This window comes from Oryza glaberrima, chromosome 9 (assembly GCF_000147395.1).
Source record: "Oryza glaberrima chromosome 9, OglaRS2, whole genome shotgun sequence".
Taxonomy (NCBI): Eukaryota; Viridiplantae; Streptophyta; class Magnoliopsida; order Poales; family Poaceae; genus Oryza; species Oryza glaberrima.
Window position 1 is genome coordinate 9698896 of NC_068334.1, and position 19144 is coordinate 9718039.

The 19144-nt window shown below is 42.8% G+C and overlaps 4 protein-coding genes across 7 annotated transcripts; 2 read left to right on the forward strand and 2 right to left on the reverse strand.

Moving 5' to 3' along the window:
* The first annotated feature begins 608 nt into the window (after positions 1-608).
* On the forward strand, positions 609-1589 carry LOC127785180 (uncharacterized). Its single transcript, XM_052312604.1, has 2 exons — positions 609-856; positions 1028-1589. Exons 1-2 carry the CDS (start codon positions 649-651, stop codon positions 1429-1431), a joined length of 612 nt encoding a protein of 203 aa, XP_052168564.1. The 5' UTR covers positions 609-648; the 3' UTR covers positions 1432-1589.
* Positions 1590-4102: 2513 nt separating this feature from the next.
* LOC127785074 (uncharacterized) lies at positions 4103-5551 on the forward strand. Its single transcript, XM_052312495.1, has 2 exons — positions 4103-4370; positions 4938-5551. The coding sequence occupies exons 1-2, from the start codon at positions 4163-4165 to the stop codon at positions 5330-5332; spliced, it is 603 nt and encodes a 200-aa protein (XP_052168455.1). The 5' UTR covers positions 4103-4162; the 3' UTR covers positions 5333-5551.
* Positions 5552-8109: 2558 nt separating this feature from the next.
* LOC127783711 (probable disease resistance protein At5g43740) lies at positions 8110-13213 on the reverse strand. The gene is made up of 3 exons (XM_052310898.1): positions 12106-13213; positions 10025-11340; positions 8110-9667 (listed from the first exon to the last, which is right to left on the reverse strand). Exons 2-3 carry the CDS (start codon positions 11288-11290, stop codon positions 9143-9145), a joined length of 1791 nt encoding a protein of 596 aa, XP_052166858.1. The 5' UTR covers positions 11291-11340; positions 12106-13213; the 3' UTR covers positions 8110-9142.
* Positions 13214-13333: 120 nt separating this feature from the next.
* LOC127784879 (probable NADH kinase) lies at positions 13334-16508 on the reverse strand. 4 transcript variants are annotated; one of them, XM_052312289.1, is made up of 6 exons: positions 15697-16508; positions 15335-15571; positions 14268-14513; positions 14057-14137; positions 13798-13949; positions 13334-13734 (listed from the first exon to the last, which is right to left on the reverse strand). In XM_052312289.1, exons 1-6 carry the CDS (start codon positions 15751-15753, stop codon positions 13359-13361), a joined length of 1149 nt encoding a protein of 382 aa, XP_052168249.1. In that variant the 5' UTR covers positions 15754-16508; the 3' UTR covers positions 13334-13358. The 4 variants fall into 4 exon arrangements, with proteins under 4 accessions (XP_052168249.1, XP_052168248.1, XP_052168251.1 ...); XM_052312288.1 differs by having other exon boundaries at positions 15335-15577; XM_052312291.1 differs by having other exon boundaries at positions 16021-16266.
* Between the last annotated feature and the right edge of the window lie 2636 nt (positions 16509-19144).

Genomic DNA, 19144 nt, shown 5'->3' on the forward strand with positions numbered 1-19144 from the left:
CCAAACAATTTGGCGCGAAGCGAAATTAGCGAACTGCCTGACTTCCACTGTCGACCCGTTATGTCCACCGATAGCCTCGTCCACGCGTCATGGTGTCACTGGTAACCCATTTATATATTGTGATGATCAGACCCTATTTTAGTCAATTTATATATTATTTAAAAAAAATAGAGAACAATTCAGATATTTTATCTGAAAAGATCAAACATTTCCAATTTTTTAACACAATAGCAAATAGAGGCTTCAAATACAATCATGTTTTGCTCCAAATTATAAAAAAAATAGGGTTAATATATTTCATATTACTTGAATATTTAGGAGATTCCATTGTTTAGAATTGCTGAAAAATCAAATAACATCAAATCATGCATGCTGGACGTGCTTTGGTTAAAGAAAAAAAGAAATCAGATTCCTACGATTAGTCATCATTTGGTAAACAATCCATTTGCTATTGCAACCAACTTCACAAAAGCTTGCTGAGCTTCACAGCCTCTTTATTCGCCAAGCCAACCGGGGCAAGCAAAGGTAAATCCTCAAGCTTTAATTTGGTTTTTATACCCCTATATATATGCACAAGAATGCCATCTCATGCAAGCTACCACCTGCAAACACATAACGACCATTACATTTGATTCTTCTCGTGGAGAAATGCAACCAGCTGCTGTAATCTCTTGCTACATCAGCTGCCTTGAGGCAGCAGCAGCCGTTAGCTTCTCTTCTCCCAGCATCAGCATGCGACGACGACGACTAACACCAGCTGCTCTTTTCCCTTTCTCTACTGCTTCTCCTGACAAGTATTGGCTGCCTCGACATCGCTTTGCCCCACTCGCTGCTGCCATAAACATTTCCCCGGATGGTGAGTGATTTCATATGATTGTATGCTCGAAGAAATGTCCAGAGTTAGAATCATTAAACTTCAGACTTGTTTTTCTCAATGTGTACACTATGTACATGATCCTAAAAACAGCATTCTGATGAGTTTCTGACACCGTTTTCTCGGTCTTGAATGAATGATGATCAATGAAAGCTCTGGTGCATCCCGCTCGCGAAAGCGAAAGGCAGAAGGAGAAGGCCAGAAGAAACATGGGAGGAGAGGAAATGATCGTGGAGGCGGGAGACAGCGTCACGCTGCGATTCCCAGTCACGGAGATTGTTGGCGGCGACGAATCTAAGGTGAACAACGCCATTGAGGTCGCGATCGATCATGGCGACATGCTCACCATCTCGCTGAGGGATCGTGAGCAGCAGAAGAAGCAACAGCCGAGCCTTCTCGATGTACGCCTCTTGATGACACCGGGCTATGATGAGAAGGTGGAGTGGCAGGCCAAGAAGGTCGATGACAAAGTGTGGTTAGAGGTGACCATCAAGAAGAAGGCTCCTACGGAAGATGGAACAAGGATTGTTGACATCAGCGCCATCGAAGAGAATTAGAGAAACCTCATAAACAGATATTATTAATTAGTGCTTTTGTTCATGCCAAAAAATAATTCTTTACTCTTCAGTCACCGACTCACTAGATGAGATGTGTAACCCTTACGAATCATCCATGCAACTGTGCAGCTAGCTAATATAAAATGTCAATACTTTATTGGGAGTAATTTCTTTTTTCACATGTTCACTGCTATAAAAGAACAAATTCATCTAAAATAACACAATGACTATATAAATTTAAAGTGTGTTGATTGTTTATAAAATTTTAAGTGTTTTAGAGACTGAAATGCATTGTATCGTATGAGTATGCATTGTGTCGTATGAGTTCTAATTATGGACATTACATTTTGTCGTGTTAGTTCTAATCAATGAGTTTTTTATGATTTACATCTCCTGAATTCACCAAACTAAATGGAACATATTTCCTATTTAAAATAAATATTTTGGTTTGCCCAATTGGGTGTTTCCTACCAATTCAAAACAGATCACGTTATTCTTCTCAATGGCACCAAAATGACTTGCAAGTCATCACACCATTACTAAAAATTGCAAGGTACTTTTGTCATCGTCTATTGTCTAATTGATTGTTGCTAAACGACATCTTGTCAAAATACAGGAATTGTGAACTGTTATCGAGTTCATTATGCTTTAGAGAATGTGTGCAATCTACCATCATTATCTCATCGCTTGTGTCCTATGTGCTTAGGGTAAAGACAAAGACAGCTTGAAAAGGTTTGACACCACGCTATTACCTGTAGCCGTAAGCTCGTTGCCACTTGCCCTCACCTATTGTCCTTTCAATGGTCGGTGGCATCCTTTTGTTTTGTTGATGGTTGGTCACTTAGTATATGGAACACTTACATGTTTGATTGAATTCATAGGCATGGGATGGATGTAGAATTGATATAATATCCTTTATAAACTAATTAGTATACTGTACTGTATAGCTTAACTGATTTATTGCTAAGAATTTGATTAAACTCGAGGATCTTTGATGAATATATATTTTTTATACAAAAGAAGATGTTGATATAAAGCTTATTAAAATATCAAAAATATATAGAATGTAATTGTTAGGATGTTACCAGCATTTTTTTTTGCAGATCTACTTTAAGTATGTATGTTAAATGAAGTGATATATAACGATATAATCTGTGCATTGACAAATTTATTCGTGGTTTTTTTCATGACAATACGTTGTATGACATGGAAAGGGTGAGAGTATAGCTCAAGATTACATATAATGCTTTAGTTCAAACTGTACTAAATATGGATCTTCAATTTATAGTTCAATTGTAATGAATTATGATGATTTATCTCTGTTTAGCCATTCGCATTGCTATTAGCTTCCCATTCTAGGAATCTCTTCATGTTTCTTACTTTTCTACATCATGTGCATAAGTAGTTATTACATGTAAATATGCAATCGCAAACCTCAAGGAGAATAGAGGTTTGTCGGAGGGTGTTTTCCTTTTCTACTGATCTGAATTCGGTCCAGAAGAATCCTTGAGGTTTGCGATTGCATATTTACTGCAAATATGAAGATTTCGTTGAAATTGTTCGTTTGGAAATTTCCCGAAAAGCTAATTATAAGTTCTTCTCTCCATCAGAACAATAGGGCCGTTATGCTTATTACTAAACTTGTTGAAGAGATGAAATAGAACCAAGGTCTATCTTTTTATCAGAGGTTAAATCAATCATCAGAAGAAAAATTAGGCCAAAAATTAGGATACATTCTGGGAAAATGATGATTTGCAGTAAATATGCAATCGCAAACCTCAAAGATTCTTCTGGACCGAATTCAGAAGTAGTTATTACATGTACAAGCACATTGCAGAAGGAAGATGTTATCAAACAATAACTATCAGAGTTTCAAGCTCTTACAACCTCACCTTCAAGCCATGGTTCTCATTGAAGATGGTTTTAACATAAAAAATAAAACTTAGAACTCTTATTATATATCTTGCCACCTCTATTTGATTTACATGTTCCTATGTGTGGCTGTATGCATTATATAATAACTGTATAATTAAATTTCATTTGGCAGCATACATTTCAATTTTCGTTGAGCTAAGAATTATTGTAGCAATGCTCGGGGTATCTTCTAGTTTAATTATTTAATGTTATCTTCAATATTAGACTATGGCCATTGATTTCTCATACAATTGAACTATATGCTTGCAAGAATATAAATAGTTGCCATGCAGCTTTTGTAAAGGTGCAATGCTGGGAACATGATGCTAAACTTGTTGTCGGAGGGTGTTTTCATTTTCACGGAAGCACCTGAGATATGACAAAAAGAAAAGTGGAAATATTTTTAGGTTAAGGGGTGTGAAGTGTACTCTCTTTTTTTTTTTTTACTTTTTTAGATTTCAGGAATAAGTTAAGCCATGTACCTGAACAGAGAAGACATGCATTGTGTGCCCACATCTCTCTGGTGCTTTTGTGAGAATGATAACACTTCCTGCATCAAGTTTAGCATCATCTTTGTTAATTTGTTCCTTTAGAAAAAGCTAGCTAAGCTGCTCATTAGCAACTTCTTTGATCAGTTATTCCAAGCATTCTGCAGGGCGAAGCAAAGTTAAAGAATGTATATACCCAGAAGAAGTATGCATAAAAGTCTTTGCCCAAAAGGATAATCCTCCTCCTCCTGATCTCTATATAAGCTACCCTCCGAAGCAGCTAGCTAGCACACCAAAACTAGCAGATTTAATACACAAACTGAGCAGCAATGTCCATGGTGACATCTTTCAACCTCCTGATGAGCCAGACGGCGCCTCCGGTACTGAAAGCTCCCTTTGGTGCAGCCCTGCGATCGGCAGGCAAGCCAGCAGCGGCATTGGCCCTCCAAAGGAAGTCTCCGCGTCTTTCTGTGCGTGCTAATAATTCCCCGGGAAGCCCTGCTGATACTGGGCATCCCTTTGGCATCGCACCCTTTGGTGAGTTTCTGTTGTAAATATTCCGAAAGCATATTAGTATTTGTTGGTATAAATTTCAAAATAAGTACAATTTTTTTTAGCTTATAGACAGCATAGTGTACTGTAATATGTTTTAGTTTTGATTATATTCAGCTCCTAACTTTATTCTAGTTTCATACGAATTTTATTTCTCGATTCGGTTCATGTTTAGTAGTACGATATCTATGAAGTTTAAGTTTAGTTTTAGGGTAATCTTACCATCCTTGAAGTACTGTGAGTACCAAATTTTATATTGTATAACTTGGTACCTCGAGATACCAAAATAATTTTTAGTGTAAAATATATTTTTTGACTAAATTATACAAGGTGATAAAGGACAAAGGCCTTCCTGTTGATTTAGTTGAGTCTGAAGGCCGGAACAACATGGTTTCCGCCAACGTTGTTCTATCCTTTTTCTTTAAGGGCCATAAAATCTCTCTCAATTCTACCATTTTCTTCCCTGTTGTATATGCAATGCAAGTCTAATAAGCATTTATATTCCATATGCCATGTGATATGTGGACACATATATATCATATGTGATATAAGCCCTGGTGCACCCCAAGTTCCCACCGACGTCAGGCAACAGGTGGAGGATCACGGAGGACGACGACTACGTGAAGCTGTGGTTCCACGTCGGGGAGATAGACAGGGAGAAGCTCAAGGTTCGGATCGAGCACGACACGGTGCTCCTCGTCAGCTACGGCGGCGTCGGCGTCGAGTCGCCGGCGCCGGCGAACTCCCTTGACGTGCGCCTGCTGCTGCCGAACAAGCCGTACGACACGGCCAAGGTCGAGGCCGAGCTCACCTTCGGGACGCTGCTGGTGACCGTCGCCAAGCGCAAGCTCCTGCAGGGGCGTGACAAGGTCGAAATCCCGATCACTCCGGCTCCAAGCAATGAGAAAACCACTACCGCCACCGGACAAACCGGTAGCGAGACCTAGCTATATATCTAATCTTAAAAATGGCAAATAGTTAAATGTCGCTCAGCGGAGAGTTTAGTTACGAGATAGATCCATGTGCCGTCCATCGATCTTGCTCCGAGAAATAAAAATGGGTCAATAATCTTGTTCTATTTGGTATGGTATGGCTCGCTGAGTATGTAAGGGAGATGAGTGTTCTTTGTTCTATTTGGTATAGCTTTGGGGTTGGGATGCATATATACGTGTAAGCTTGTGTGCCTGACGGAATCGAATACGGATAGCTCGAATACGGAAATTAATACGGATTATCTCGAATACGAATAAGAATCGAATATGATCGAATACGAATACGGAAACATTTTTTTCTCGGAACACAAAAACTAACTCAACTTCTAATAGAAACAAGTATCAACATATATAATTAGCTTATTTTATATAAAATATAATATAATTTATGAATATATTTAAAAATTTAAATAATATTAATAGTGTGGACTAATGTTAAGAGATGAACTACTATTAAAATCTAAAAATGTATATTCAAGGTCATAGAGTTATAAATAAATGGGGTATGTCTCATGACTTCTGTGGATATCCAAATAGCACTGTTCACGGATTATTATCCGACGGAAACTCCGATACCATATTCGTATTCATATCCGGGAGAAAATATCCGTATTCGTATCCGTATCCGAACTATCTGAGAATTATCCGATCCGAAAAGTATTCGTATTCATTTTGAGCGGACAGAAACTATCTACTCCGTTTTCATCCCTACATGACAGTCTAACAATTTCCTCTTCTTAATTAGGAAGGGAATCCTTCCTAGCTGCACCGACCTAGAAGAGCTCTGCACCGCCCAAATGCAAATACTACTTTACATGGTTGGTCGCACATTGTGAACTATAGATCGACTGAGCAAGAGGGGATTACCACACCCTAGATCCTGTGCCTTTTGCGACCAACAAGGAGAAACCATCAATTATTTTTTAGTCTCCTACCCGAAATCACTCTAAGAGTCATCCCCAACCCAGAAACTATCTAGTAGTTTATATACTTGCCATATCATATGGACACTATGTAGTGTCTAGAAATCATATATCCAATGGATGGTGTCTTTAAATTAAATTCTCATCCAATCATGTCTCTTCTCTCTTCTTTTATACACTTAGCCTCTTATTTTCATTATTGGTTCTTGTGTAGAGATGGTTTCTTACATTAGAAGTAGTTTTAACACCATGAGGCGTAGCCTAGTGCTGTAGTCTTCTTTCTTCTATAGTTCTGTTTTTTTGGTTTTAACACCTCTTTTAGGTAAATTGTTGAAGTTTCCCCTATCTTAATACAGAGAAGCACGGAACTTTTGCACATTCCAAAAAACAATAACAATAATAACTAGTATTTGGCATTGTTTAGTAGCTCCATTTAATCACTCTTAGGCCCTGTTCGATAATTTTAGTTGCACGCAAAACGAGAAATTTTATTAGCACATAATTAATTAAGTATTAACTATTATAAGTTTGAAAATGGATTTATTTACTTTTTTAAAACAACTTTTATATAGAAACTTTTTTTAAAGAAAAAACCAACATTTAACAGTTTAAAAAACGTGCTAATGGAAAATAAGGAAGGTGAAATTTGAGTTGAAGAAATAGAACAGAGCCTTAATTAACAGCAGAGCCAACTCGCAAACAGGCCAAGCGGCCACCCGGGCCGCTGCCACCTCCACTACAATAACCTATGTTACCCGGATACGTGGATACGGATACGGATACGCGATACGGGGATACCAGGATATAACTATTTTCAAAAATCATGGATACAGGGATACATCTATATATACATCATAAATAAATAATAAAAATCAATGAACTCCTGAAAGAAAATAGCAGAACTGATTAAGCCCAAAATAATGAGCATGCCAACAATTCAGAGATAACTGAAGGAAGCAATACACAGATATATCGAGCATAGCTTTCAAGTACTGCAGTACCAGTACTTACTGGATTAGTTTAAAAAAAAAGCACCAGTACTTACTGGATCTCTAAAAGTCACTTACGGGGGCTACAGCTACCAAAATAAAAAAAGAAATGATGTTATCGCCAACATTAAGATCCTGGATGCACTAGTACTCTTGAGTTTCATTTCATAATCTATCGGATCTCTGAAATAGTAATATGGCAGTTGTTTGTTCCGAAAACAAGAAAGGAGAACAACAATAAGGACAAAAAAAATCATTGCAGATCAAATAAGTGATTTAACTCAACTGTCAATACTCACGCCTACCTCACTTGAACAGTTGAACCACCAACCCGTGCAGCGATGGTGCTGTGCCCAGCAACCACAGGAATGCGCTTGGCAGCGGCGGCGATTCCCTTCTCAACTGCGCTTGACGGCGGCGGCGCGATTCCCTTCTCGGCGGCGCTTGACAGCGGTGGCGATTCCGTGCTTAGCGGCGCACGCCGGTGGCGTCCGTGCTCGGCAGCGCGCAGCGGCATCATGCCCTTGTTGCGCAGCGGCAGTGCAGAGGTCGAGGACGACGGCGCCGTTGTGCACAAAAAGACGGGAGGCGGCTAGGGTTGTTATCCCGTATCATGTGCGTATCAGAGAAGTATCCTAATTATTTTATTTTTTTGAAAGTCGGAAAAACGGAGGATACGTACGGGATACGTATCGGAGCGTATCCGATACATATCCGTATCTTGTTACATATCTGATACGGATACGCTCCTTCCCAGGGTAACGTAGACAATAACCATCAATTTTCATAAAAAAATTTGATTGACTATTAGTCGCCCGGACTCAACAATGTTGCTCGATCCCTCTCATGACACCACCCCTCTCACAAAATGACCAAACCCTTGCTACTTACCCATCTAAGACTCCAGAATGGTAAAAAAAAAAAAAAATCCCATAGGGTTTTTCAATTTACAGGTACAACAAAGTCCGGTCATGTATTAATAAAAATGCTAGCACAAGCACAATAAACTCATCACAAAAGAGAGAAGCAACACTACACGATAGACTGTACTGAGATTCTGAGAACACTTCAACACTACAGGCATAACTGAGATGCGCACTGCCAATTATAAACAGGAAAAGGTGTGTAGTGCTTTTTTCTTTCTTTCAAGAACTGAAACTCTCAACACCATGCAACAGGCGACCAAAGCTTTCTTCTTCTTTGAGATTTATGACCAATTATTATTTCCTTTGCTGAGATTAAGGCAACGCTTGGAACATTGCCTCCCAAACTTCCATGTTACTCCCTTTAAAACCTGGAGGTAGTTCTCTGAAGAAAGGGACTGAATTAGATTTCAGTCCAGCATCGTCCCAACCTAAGTTGTTCCACCAGTTTTGTACACCGAGAATCAGAGGCACACAGCAGATCCATTCCATAGCACGACTGGCAGTCTTGCCAGCATAGGGCACTCGTACACAAGCAGCCGCTGCAAGCATGGAAATCCAAGTCTCCCATCACCACATATTTTGTAAAGATCCTTGAGATGACTTAGCCCGAGGTGCCTGAGGCGAGGAAATGATGATGAAGCTGTTGCCGATGGCATGGTGGTATCTTCCTCATCATCATCACTCACTACCTCCAACAGTGAGTTGCAGTTGTATAAATACACCTCTTCTAGGCAAGGAAGCTGGTTGATCCAAGTGAGTGTCTTGATGCTGTGGCAGCCGATGATATCTACCGTACGAACCTTAGGAAAGCAAGCATGTGGCATCACCCCTTTCCACATGATGCTTCCCAGTTTTGTGAGGTGATGCAATCTGAATTCATCGAGATTTTGGAAGCACCAATCTGAATAATCCACACTGGTTTCACTTTCACCACCTATCATCAACTTCTCCAAACTCTTCATATAGCTCAGAGCCAGAACTTCTAGATGTTGTGCCCTTGCTTTGCTGATAAGTTGGGACGAAACTTGGAGGCGTCCCAATCCTGTCTCGCAGGGAGACTCTGGACAAATTGAAGATCCTCCTGAGCGACTGGAAATCAACCACTGTGACCCTGAGAAGCTGCAAACTGGTCAAGCTCTCCAGTTCCTCAAGATATGACCGTGCTTTCACCTTTGTGAAAAAAACACTGCCGTGTATATCCAGCACCCTCAGCATACTTAGTGCCGATATGGTGCCATCTGGGACTGTTTGGAGTTTGCGTGTATACCTTAAATATAGGTACCTCAGTTTCTTCAATAATCTGAACTCCACTGGGAGTGATTGGATTGGTGTGTATGAAAGATCAAGGTGCTGCAAGTTCAGTAATGCTCCAATATCAGATGGAAGTTGTTCAATATTAGTACAATACAGATCCAGGTAGGTAAGAGATAAAGCGACTCCAAAGAACCCAGCCTAGTTAACATGCAAATCTGACTGGCCTGTCTCATTATGAGAGTTAACAGGTGAGGAAAATAGCAAGAATTAGGGATTGTAACATTTTTGTTGTGCAAGAGGCGAATTCTTTCGGCCATGCTCCACTCTTTTGGATCAATAAGTTTTCTTTGGTCAGAGACGACTAACCACTTTTTGTTAGAACCGTTTGCCCTTTTTGTTGCTGTAATCCAAAGGGCCAGATCTTGGATGCAGTCATGCATCCTCAAATACTTCTCCCCTAGAGGATGTCCTTCTAATAGACAAGCTCTTTTTAAACAAGCAACGACTGAGTAACCTCTCAAATTGCTGTTTCCAATATCATCATCTTCATCTAGTAATCCATGGCCCATCCAAAAACTTCGTGTAGGACTCTGTGCATACAGTTCCATAGCTGGCGAAGGCAAAGAAAAGAAAGCATTGCTTTGTCCTCTCATCTGGCAGGTTGTCATAACTAATGTACAGTACAGAATATAGATCATTTTCTACATCCGGGACCTTGTGGAATTGTGATTGTTCAAGCAAATTCACAGCTAGTTCCCATTCATGTTCAGTTCCTTTTGATGCCATAGCCTGACCAACAATCTTAAGAGCAAGCGGAAGGCCTCCACACTTCTCCACTATGCTCTCGGCATGACACTTGACTTGCACGTTATTGGTTATTCTAATACCCGCATTTGATTCAAAGAGACTCCATGCTTCATTAAACTTCAACCTTTGCAACACAATCATCTGGCAATGCCCGTCCATACCATAACAAACTTGTTGCAAACGTGATGTTATTACTATCATCTGCCTGTTTTGAGGGCCCAATTGCCGACCACCTTGCGGTATGCCGACCTTCACCAGGTCTAGTGTTTGCCAAAGATCATCTATCAGAAGTAGGAAGCTCCTTTCCTTCAAGAAGTTATAAAGGGATGCAGACCTAAATGTAGCGTCCTTGTTCTGTATCAGCATAATGCCAAGTTGGGATGCGATGTTCTGCTGAACTGTCTCCAGATTTTGCTGCTGACTGACCTCCACATAGATGACATGATCGAATTCGTGTGTTTCTGCAGCGCAGCTGAAGATGTTGTTCAATTGTTTGAGGAGAGTAGTTTTGCCAGACCCTCCCATGCCACATATCCCAATGGTGCCTGTGGTGCCCTGCTTAATGGAACCAACAATCTTGTCCTTGTACTCATCTTGCCCCACAATGTAGGGTGGCAGAGGCAACTCTCTGCCAACCAGTGGCAGGGAGCTGAACATACCATCATTCTCAGGAGCTCTCTTCTTGATCTCATCAGCATTAGCATGCATTTTGGTGGCAGAATTGCTTACACTGTAGTTGAAGAAAAAGTTCCAGGAACAACCCAACGCATGTATTCTCCTTGCCTCATAGCCATTTTTTATCTTGTCTGATTCATCTCTAACTGATTGAGCACTACGTATCCAGCTTGTTGCCTGTGCCTTTGGTTTCTTTCCCTCACATTCACCCACCAGAATTCTCTCCTCGATAGTATCAATGGTGTCCCTCAGATCATCAGCAGCGATCATAAGATTATGAACATTACTTTCAGGATTGAGGCAGTAGTAAATGTGCTTCCTGATTGGCTTCCACAACATGTTCACAAAGAGAGACAATCGGGGAGATTACGCTGTAATGAGGCATGGAACTGGTAAGAGGAAATAATGGTATGTTAAAATCAGTATCAAGATTTTCATTGTGGATGCATCTATACATGATGCGATATAATTCCAACTATACAAAAGAGTCAAATTTCTCTAACTACAATGTTTAGCACAAATGCTACTCAAATTAGTGATATTTCTTGAGAAACTTAATTTTTGCATGAACAGTATGCTTTGGAATCTGTAATATTAATAATTTAAATTTTATGGGAATTCATATGAATGTGTCTCAAACAAATTTAAATTTATTACAGTCGACATCTATAAAATTTACACCAAAGTTACAGCATAATTATGGTGTAATTACCATATAATCTTACTCAAAGTAATCAGTAAAGTATAAACTAGTACTAGGGGCAGCATACAGATATGCAGCAGTACAGGCACAAGTTCTCTCCATTTGTTCAATAGGAAAAGTGAGGGCCGTGATGCAAGATGAAAAAATTCAATTGACTGTTTGGTTGCAGAGTTGCAGTTGCACACTGCTACACGCAAGAGCTCTTCAGGAGAAAACTACTATTATAACTACTACTCAGTGTTGACGATTAGAAAATAGACTGATTGACTAGAAAATATGTCGATACGATTATAGCAAAACTGCTTATTATTAGATCAAGTGGAAAATTAAATAAACACAATTAAAAGATTTTCCCTATAAAAGAACTAAGCAAAGAAAAACTTGACTGCCGACAAAATGAAAAAAAAAATAAATTTTTTAGGTTATTAGTAAGAGAGGAATGGATCAGTACCTTAGGTGGTGGAATGTCAGAGGTTTGAAGGAGCTAGCCAAGAGAAGATCCCCTGCCAAGATCGAGAGGATCCTAGCACAGCACAAACAATCGGACCAGGAGGAGCTGAGTATCTTAACACTTTGATAATCTTGGTCGCCTGGATGATCTGGAAGGAATGGGAATCCGAATGGAACAATCACGTCTTCAACCAGCAGTTAAGAACCTGGGCAGAAGTTCTCAAGTTTCCGAGGAGGTTAAACTCTGGTGTTTAGCTTTTCAGGTCATCCTTCCGGTGTGTAATCCTGGTTGTTTTCTTCTAAGCCTTCTCTTTTCCTGGAAGTTGTCAGCTCGTGGAGGCTGACACTCCCTCCCTCTTGTATGCGCTTGCATTTTTCTACTTCTTCCTTGATACAATGATACGCAAGCATTTTGCCTATTACAAAAACAAAGAGGAGGAGCTGAGTAATTACTACTGCTTTGGAATTGGATGGAAATTCACAGGAAGGCTAAACAACTCCAAAGCAGATACCCTGTCAACCTCAATTCTTGACTAAAATATTTCACAGGAAGGATGGAAATTCTGGTATGTTCACATGGAACATACCTTAGTAGCAGTATGATGTTCTCTCCCAGATGTGTTGCAGGCTTGTGTTGTACATGAGTAAGGAAATCTCCTAGAGCTGGTAGATCCAGACTTGTGCACCTCATGATGAATGTTGCCCTCTTCTGAACCAATGCAGCACCAGCACCGAGACCAAAGATGTCCAAAGTAGTGAGCCTGCTTGAGGGGCATACACCACTGCAACCATTTTTGTCAGACCTCAGCCTTGGCAAAACCCAAGTGATAGCCAAAGTATGACAGCACAAGCATCATACAGCAACACCAATGAATCATCGTCTTTAGTGAATTAAATGTCAGATGTGTTTCATGAGCTCTGTACAATGTAAGAACCATTAGGAGTAGGCCATTTTGTCTCTGTTAGAAGTACCAAGTAGTAACAGACCAATGTCAAATCCTATTAAGGAGGTGGACGCTCCCTGCTTCAGAACTGATTGGGGCTTCCTACGGTCTCTGAAAACTGACCTCGCGTATTCTCTTGTTTCCAAAAGGGTAGGTTACAAAAATTAGCATCCACTATTTTATTTCATAGCATAAGTTAACTCTGTCATTACATAAATACGCATCTATATCAGACAGTTCTCAGAAACTCAAGTGTCAAACATCATACCATATTAACAAGCACAATAACGATGATAATGTTATTGCATTACTAAGATCCCTGCTTTAACAGATTTTCTGGCAAAATAACTTTCAAGATTGGAGCATCAGAGGAGATCTCCAGTGTATCTCCATGCTGAATTGAATGCATTACATGTGAACCATCAAAATAAACAGCGCCTTCCTCATTGTACCAAACGACAAGTATGTGTTGACCTTGCTTAACTAACCCATGCAGCAGTGGCTTGTCAGCATCCCTTGGAGAAATGGGCTCCCTTATCATATACTGAAGCTCATGGCTTGATATTGGCATCACGAATCCTCCTGCCGATAGCATAGCAGCAGTTGATCCAGCAGGCGTTGCGACCCTGAGACCACTTGACCTGCAATTAATTAAATGCGAGCTCTCTCCAGTGTTGCTTCTCTTCCTGAGATGGCAATAACATCAGAATTGATTAAAAAAATTAAACGCAAAGAATTGAAGGCAATACCTAAATGAGAATCGTGATACACTTGCTGGACAGGGGTGTGAGACCAATATATCATTCAGAGCATAAGTTGGTAGCTGAAGTCCATTTAGTTTCACTGAGATCCTTGACAACTCTGAAGGTTGCCTACTACCATCAAGGGTTGCATCAAGTATCTGGGAATCGTCATGTTCAATGTATCATTAATTAATGTTTAGATTAGTACGAATTCCTGTAATAGAAGAATTGGATTGCTCCAAAAAAAATTGCAATGGAAAGTTACCTGCTCAAAGTTTGCAGCCGTAGCTGCACAAAGATGTCCTGTGCTTCTCCTTGCATCAAATTCATCAGTTAATTCATCAACCTGCAAAGGAATAATCTATATATAAACCTAACCAAGCATACAGGTAAGCATCAGTCTGCTTGGAAGCATGCCAAAAGCAACTTGACAAACATGGATCATATGGTTCTTGACAATAATCTGAAGAACTAACCTCATCAGGACAAGTAGGGTCTGAATTAACACCTAAAACGGGAATTGAGCTATTCAAAAAATGGCTAGCCCGTAGAAGAGTGCCATCACCACCAACAGAAATCACAAGATCCACATCATGTATTGGATTAGACATATCATTTCGCTGCACTGAAATCCAGTCAATGGATTTACGCTGCAGTACACTTTTGCAGAGATTGATTGTTTCCTTGTGAACTCTGCACCTATCATCCAGATAATTCAAGACCTGTAAGAATATTGCAAAATGATCATGAGAGGCATGAGTACCGCAAAATTCATATCATAATAACTAGTTGTGCAAGCAAGAAAAGCAGGGTAGAGAACTCCTACACTCAGCTAGATATGCAATACCTCCCAGCCACATTGTCTACTATTCAGTTCACAATAAGGAAAGCCACACCCTTGATTATACTTAATTAGAATTACTAAACAACCAGAAGTAGTCCCTTTACTGACTAACATCTAAAAAGACAAGACCAATAAGACTTCCTGGTTCCACCTGTATCATATCAGGAACACTAGGCAGAGACAATAACCATAGTTCAGACACACGCATTTCAACAAACAGATGGTGTGCTTCATGATAGCACCACGAAAGTTCAAAAGAAGTGCGATTAAGATGAAGATAGCCACCCACAGAAGAAGGAACAAAACCAGAACTCCCCCATCTTAGACTATTTCTGCTGCTCCATCACCTCAAAGAACATGCAACATGGTCCATTTGAACCAAAACGATGACAAAAGAAGAAGAGAAAAAGAAAATCAAACGGACACCTCTTGACTCTTTCAGTTTTGATCAGAAACGCGCGCACCCACCATGGATCAGAGCAAAGCACGATTCCTGAAAACAACAAGCGTTGCATCCCGCCATTCATTTCGCTAACACCGTCACGGGAGCTCGCATTTCCTGCGCGACGAACTCCTCTACCGTTTACCCCGCCGGAGCAGTGAGAACATGGGGGGAGGCACCCCACCCGGTACTCGAAACGGAGAGAGAGAGAGAGAGAGAGAGAGAGAGAGAGAGAGAGAGAGAGAGAGAGCTGTGACCTTGGGATTGGATACACGCAGCGGCGGCGGCGGGGGCGGAGGCGAGGAGGCGGCGGCGGCGAGCGGGCGGGGAGGGTAGACGTCGAAGGGCTTGACGAAGAGGAGCACGCGGCGGAGCGCCATTGGAGCCCCTCGTCTCGGCTTCCCTGCCTTCTTGTACCCGCGGTTCGTCGCGTTGGCGGCAGCGGCGGCGGCGGCGCCCCCCGGCGTGGCGTCTGCGCCGTCGGGTTGTGCGGTCTGTTTCTGACAACGACGAAATACGCCTTCGAATCAGGAACACGTAAAGCAGATACGGCTAAGATTTGTTTTATCAGAAAAGCCCCTGCGGTACTAATTTATCACACATGGTGACGATGTTAGACCTTCACAGTGCGTCGCCCGTGGCGTTCTGCCCCGACCGGCCACGTTGGAGATTCCATGCCACGGATGCATCTGGCGCATCCAACCTGAAGCCCGCGTAGCCAAAGTTGGGCACGCGTTCTTCGTCAGTTTTGGTAGGCATATGTCAGAGCGAGGCGAGAAACGGGGCGCACGGCGCGTTGGGAGAGGGCGTGACCCCGTGCTTCACCCCCAAAACAAAGCTGGCCGGATTTGGCGACATCAACGGCGCGTCGTCGGCGGCCTAGGGAGAAAGGAAGATGGCGGCGGTGGTAGAAGAGGAGGCGGCGGCGGATCTGGCTCCTAACCTCGTTGTTATCCCTGTTCCGCGCCGTCAACCGTGTCGTCGTCCTCCGCTCCAAGCCGCCTCGGCCAGTCCGGAGCAGCAGCAGCAGCAGCAGCAGCTTGACGGCGGCCTCCTCGAGTCCACTCCACCGCCGGTCACTGCCCACATGCACCGCCAGATCCACGTCGTCCGCTCCACGCCGGCGAGCTCTGCGCAACCCCGGCGAGGCCCAGGGCGAAGCGGCGGCGGAGCACCGGCCTCGGTTTGCTCCTCACCGCCGCCACCTCGAGGCCTCCGTCACCGAGACCACCGTGCCGCCATGGGAGAGGGAGAGAGAAAGGGGAAAGAAGGAGCGCCACCACTGAGGCCACCGTGCGCCGCCGCCGCCGCCGTGTCTTCTTGCAAGCCGCGCCACCGGTGGAAGGAGAGGAAGGGGCGGGGGAGTTGAGGCGCACGGGAGCCTACTAGTGAAGGAGAGGGAGAGAAAGGGGAAGAATGAGCGGTGGTGGAAGAGGTTTCGGGGTGGAGATGACGAGATTGGAATTTTTTGTGGTGGGGCCCGCATGAGAAAAAGTTTGGTGGGGTCCACCTAAAGTCACTCCGCAGTGTGGAGGAGGAGTTTCGCACTGTTCTTTCATAAATAGCTGTTTGGGCTCCCGTGAAACGTGCGGCGCATTGTGGTACGAGACTCTCTCGTACCCAAAACACATGTTCATTTCTGCACAATGGAATAGCGGCAAGGTTTCCGAGCCTCTAAAGTCTAAACGGCGTGGCTTTCAAAAAAAAACTTTCTATACATAATTTATTTAATAATAGAAAAAAGTACGAATTACCCCCTAAACTATCCGAATTTCCCCTTCCCTCCCTCCCCCCTCCCACGAACCACGAAACCGGACATCGTTTACCCTGAACTTTCAATACCAGACAAATTACCCCCTCTCGACCCAATCCAGAGCGGTTTTGTCCTACGTGGCATACACGTGGCAATCCAGACAGCATTTTCTTTTTTTATAGTGGGGCCGGCCCACTTGTCATATACTCTCTCTCGAGCCATTGGGCGTAGGTCGAGCGGCAGCGGGCGGTCGGCGCGCACGGCGCCGCGCGGGAGCTAGTGGTGGGCGGTGGTGACGGGACATGGAGCGAGGGGTGGCGGCGACAACGGCGGGACGTGAGCGAGGTGGCAGCAAAGATGGCGGGACGTGAGCGAGGCGGCAGGACGTGGAGCGAGGCAGCGGCGGCGGCGAGATGTGGACCGAGGCGGCGTTGGCGGGATGTGGAACAAAGCGGCGGCGGCGACGGCAGCAGGATCCTCCTTCCCCACCATCGCGGCGGCGCGGAGCTCGGACACGCCGGCACTGCGGCGGCCGCTCCCTTCCCCTTCCCTGCGCGGAGCCATCGGCCCCCTTCCCCTTCCCCGCCTGCCCCGTCAGCCACTCGAGCTACCACTTTTCATCCAGCAGCTGCCCGAGCGACCTTCGTCTCTGCCGCCGCCCGCCGGCACCCAAGCAAGCTCCATTGTCTCCCAACCCCGTCTCTTGTGCAGGGCGGCGGAGCCTCGAAGACAGCGAGGGGGAAGAAGGATCCCGCTACCCGTGCGCCCGCAGGACCTTGTGCGCCGCTTCCACTGCCGTTGCCACAGCCTCGTCCCGCCCTGACGAGAGCGACAGGGGAGGCGGAGCTCGCTTGGGCAGCAAATGGCGCCGCGCCGCCACCGTCGTCCCACCGCTGTTTTGCCGTCGGTCGGAGCCACGCCCACTGCCGCTCACCACCCACCACAGAGAGAAGAAAGAGGATAGAGTGATTTAATATGACATGTGGGCCCTATATTTTTTAATTTTCTGGCTGATTGGATTTTCACGTCGACGCCATGTGTATACCACATAGGATTAAAACCGCTTTATTCGTTTGCACCTTCAAATATTTATATCACCAATCGTTTATACTTCCTCCGTTTCATGATGTAAGTCATTCTAACATTTCCCACATTCATATTGATCTTAGTGAATTTAGATAGATATATATGTCTACATTCGTTAGTATCAATATTCGTTAGTATCAATATGAATGTGGAAAATATTAGAATAACTTACATTGTGAAACGGAGGGAGTATCTATTTAGTATTGAGCCTGTTCGGCTGGTTGGGTTGTGGGTGTGGGGTAGTATTTCACTCACAAAATCAGCAGCAGTGTGCCGCTGTAGCCTGGCTACCAAACAAGCCCATTCTGTTTTTACTCAGCACAAAACAACACATCCACGTTCGCAAGCTTGATATTCAATCCAAGTCATCGTCTTCTAGATGATAGTAATAAATCTGAGTTGAATTTGACGCAACGATACTGTATAGCTATTCATTAAAGCAATGCTAATAATACAACTGACTTCTTGGCTATGAGGGTTTTTTTAGCTTTTTTTAAGCCCACACATATAATAGTTAGCTATTTACAATTAATACTCATAAAATTTCTTGGTTCTTGTGTCCAAGTTGACTGTAAGTTTACAGTCCGCTTCTCCTCTCTCTCCTCTCTTCTATCCTCCACCTCAACATTTAACCGACTTACACCCTCCTATTATACTTGCTCTTAGAGTTATAGCCAACTGTTGGCTCTAAATCATCTATAATCAACTTAATAGCCAATTCATACAATAGTTACATATAAACATATACTACACAATCAATATCTGGTCCCACCTGTTATACACATATGTGTCTTAGAGTCCATACTGCAGCTGGCTATTAATCTGTAGTCTGCTACTCTTATATCTCATCTTTTATCTCCTTAAAATATGTTTATATCTGGCTTATAGTCTGCTATTGTGCCTGCTCTTATCTAGCAATTACATGCTAACATTAATGTATGTGTGATTTCCTTTCTGTGATAATGTTAACGACCAAATTTGTTGCACTAGAGTAGCAGATCTCTCAGGCCAGTGCGTGTTTTTCGCGTCAACAGATACTAGGTGAAACCCCACTCGTTGCTGCAGGAGTTCAGTATGATAACAATAAATAAAAATAATATGTAGCATAGCTGAACAATATAAACTTACATAAGCACTGAAAACAATTGATGTAATATGGCTTAATTAGAGAAGAGAGAAATAACATTAACCAAGTGATGATGAACTACATAGGTACATAAGATATTAT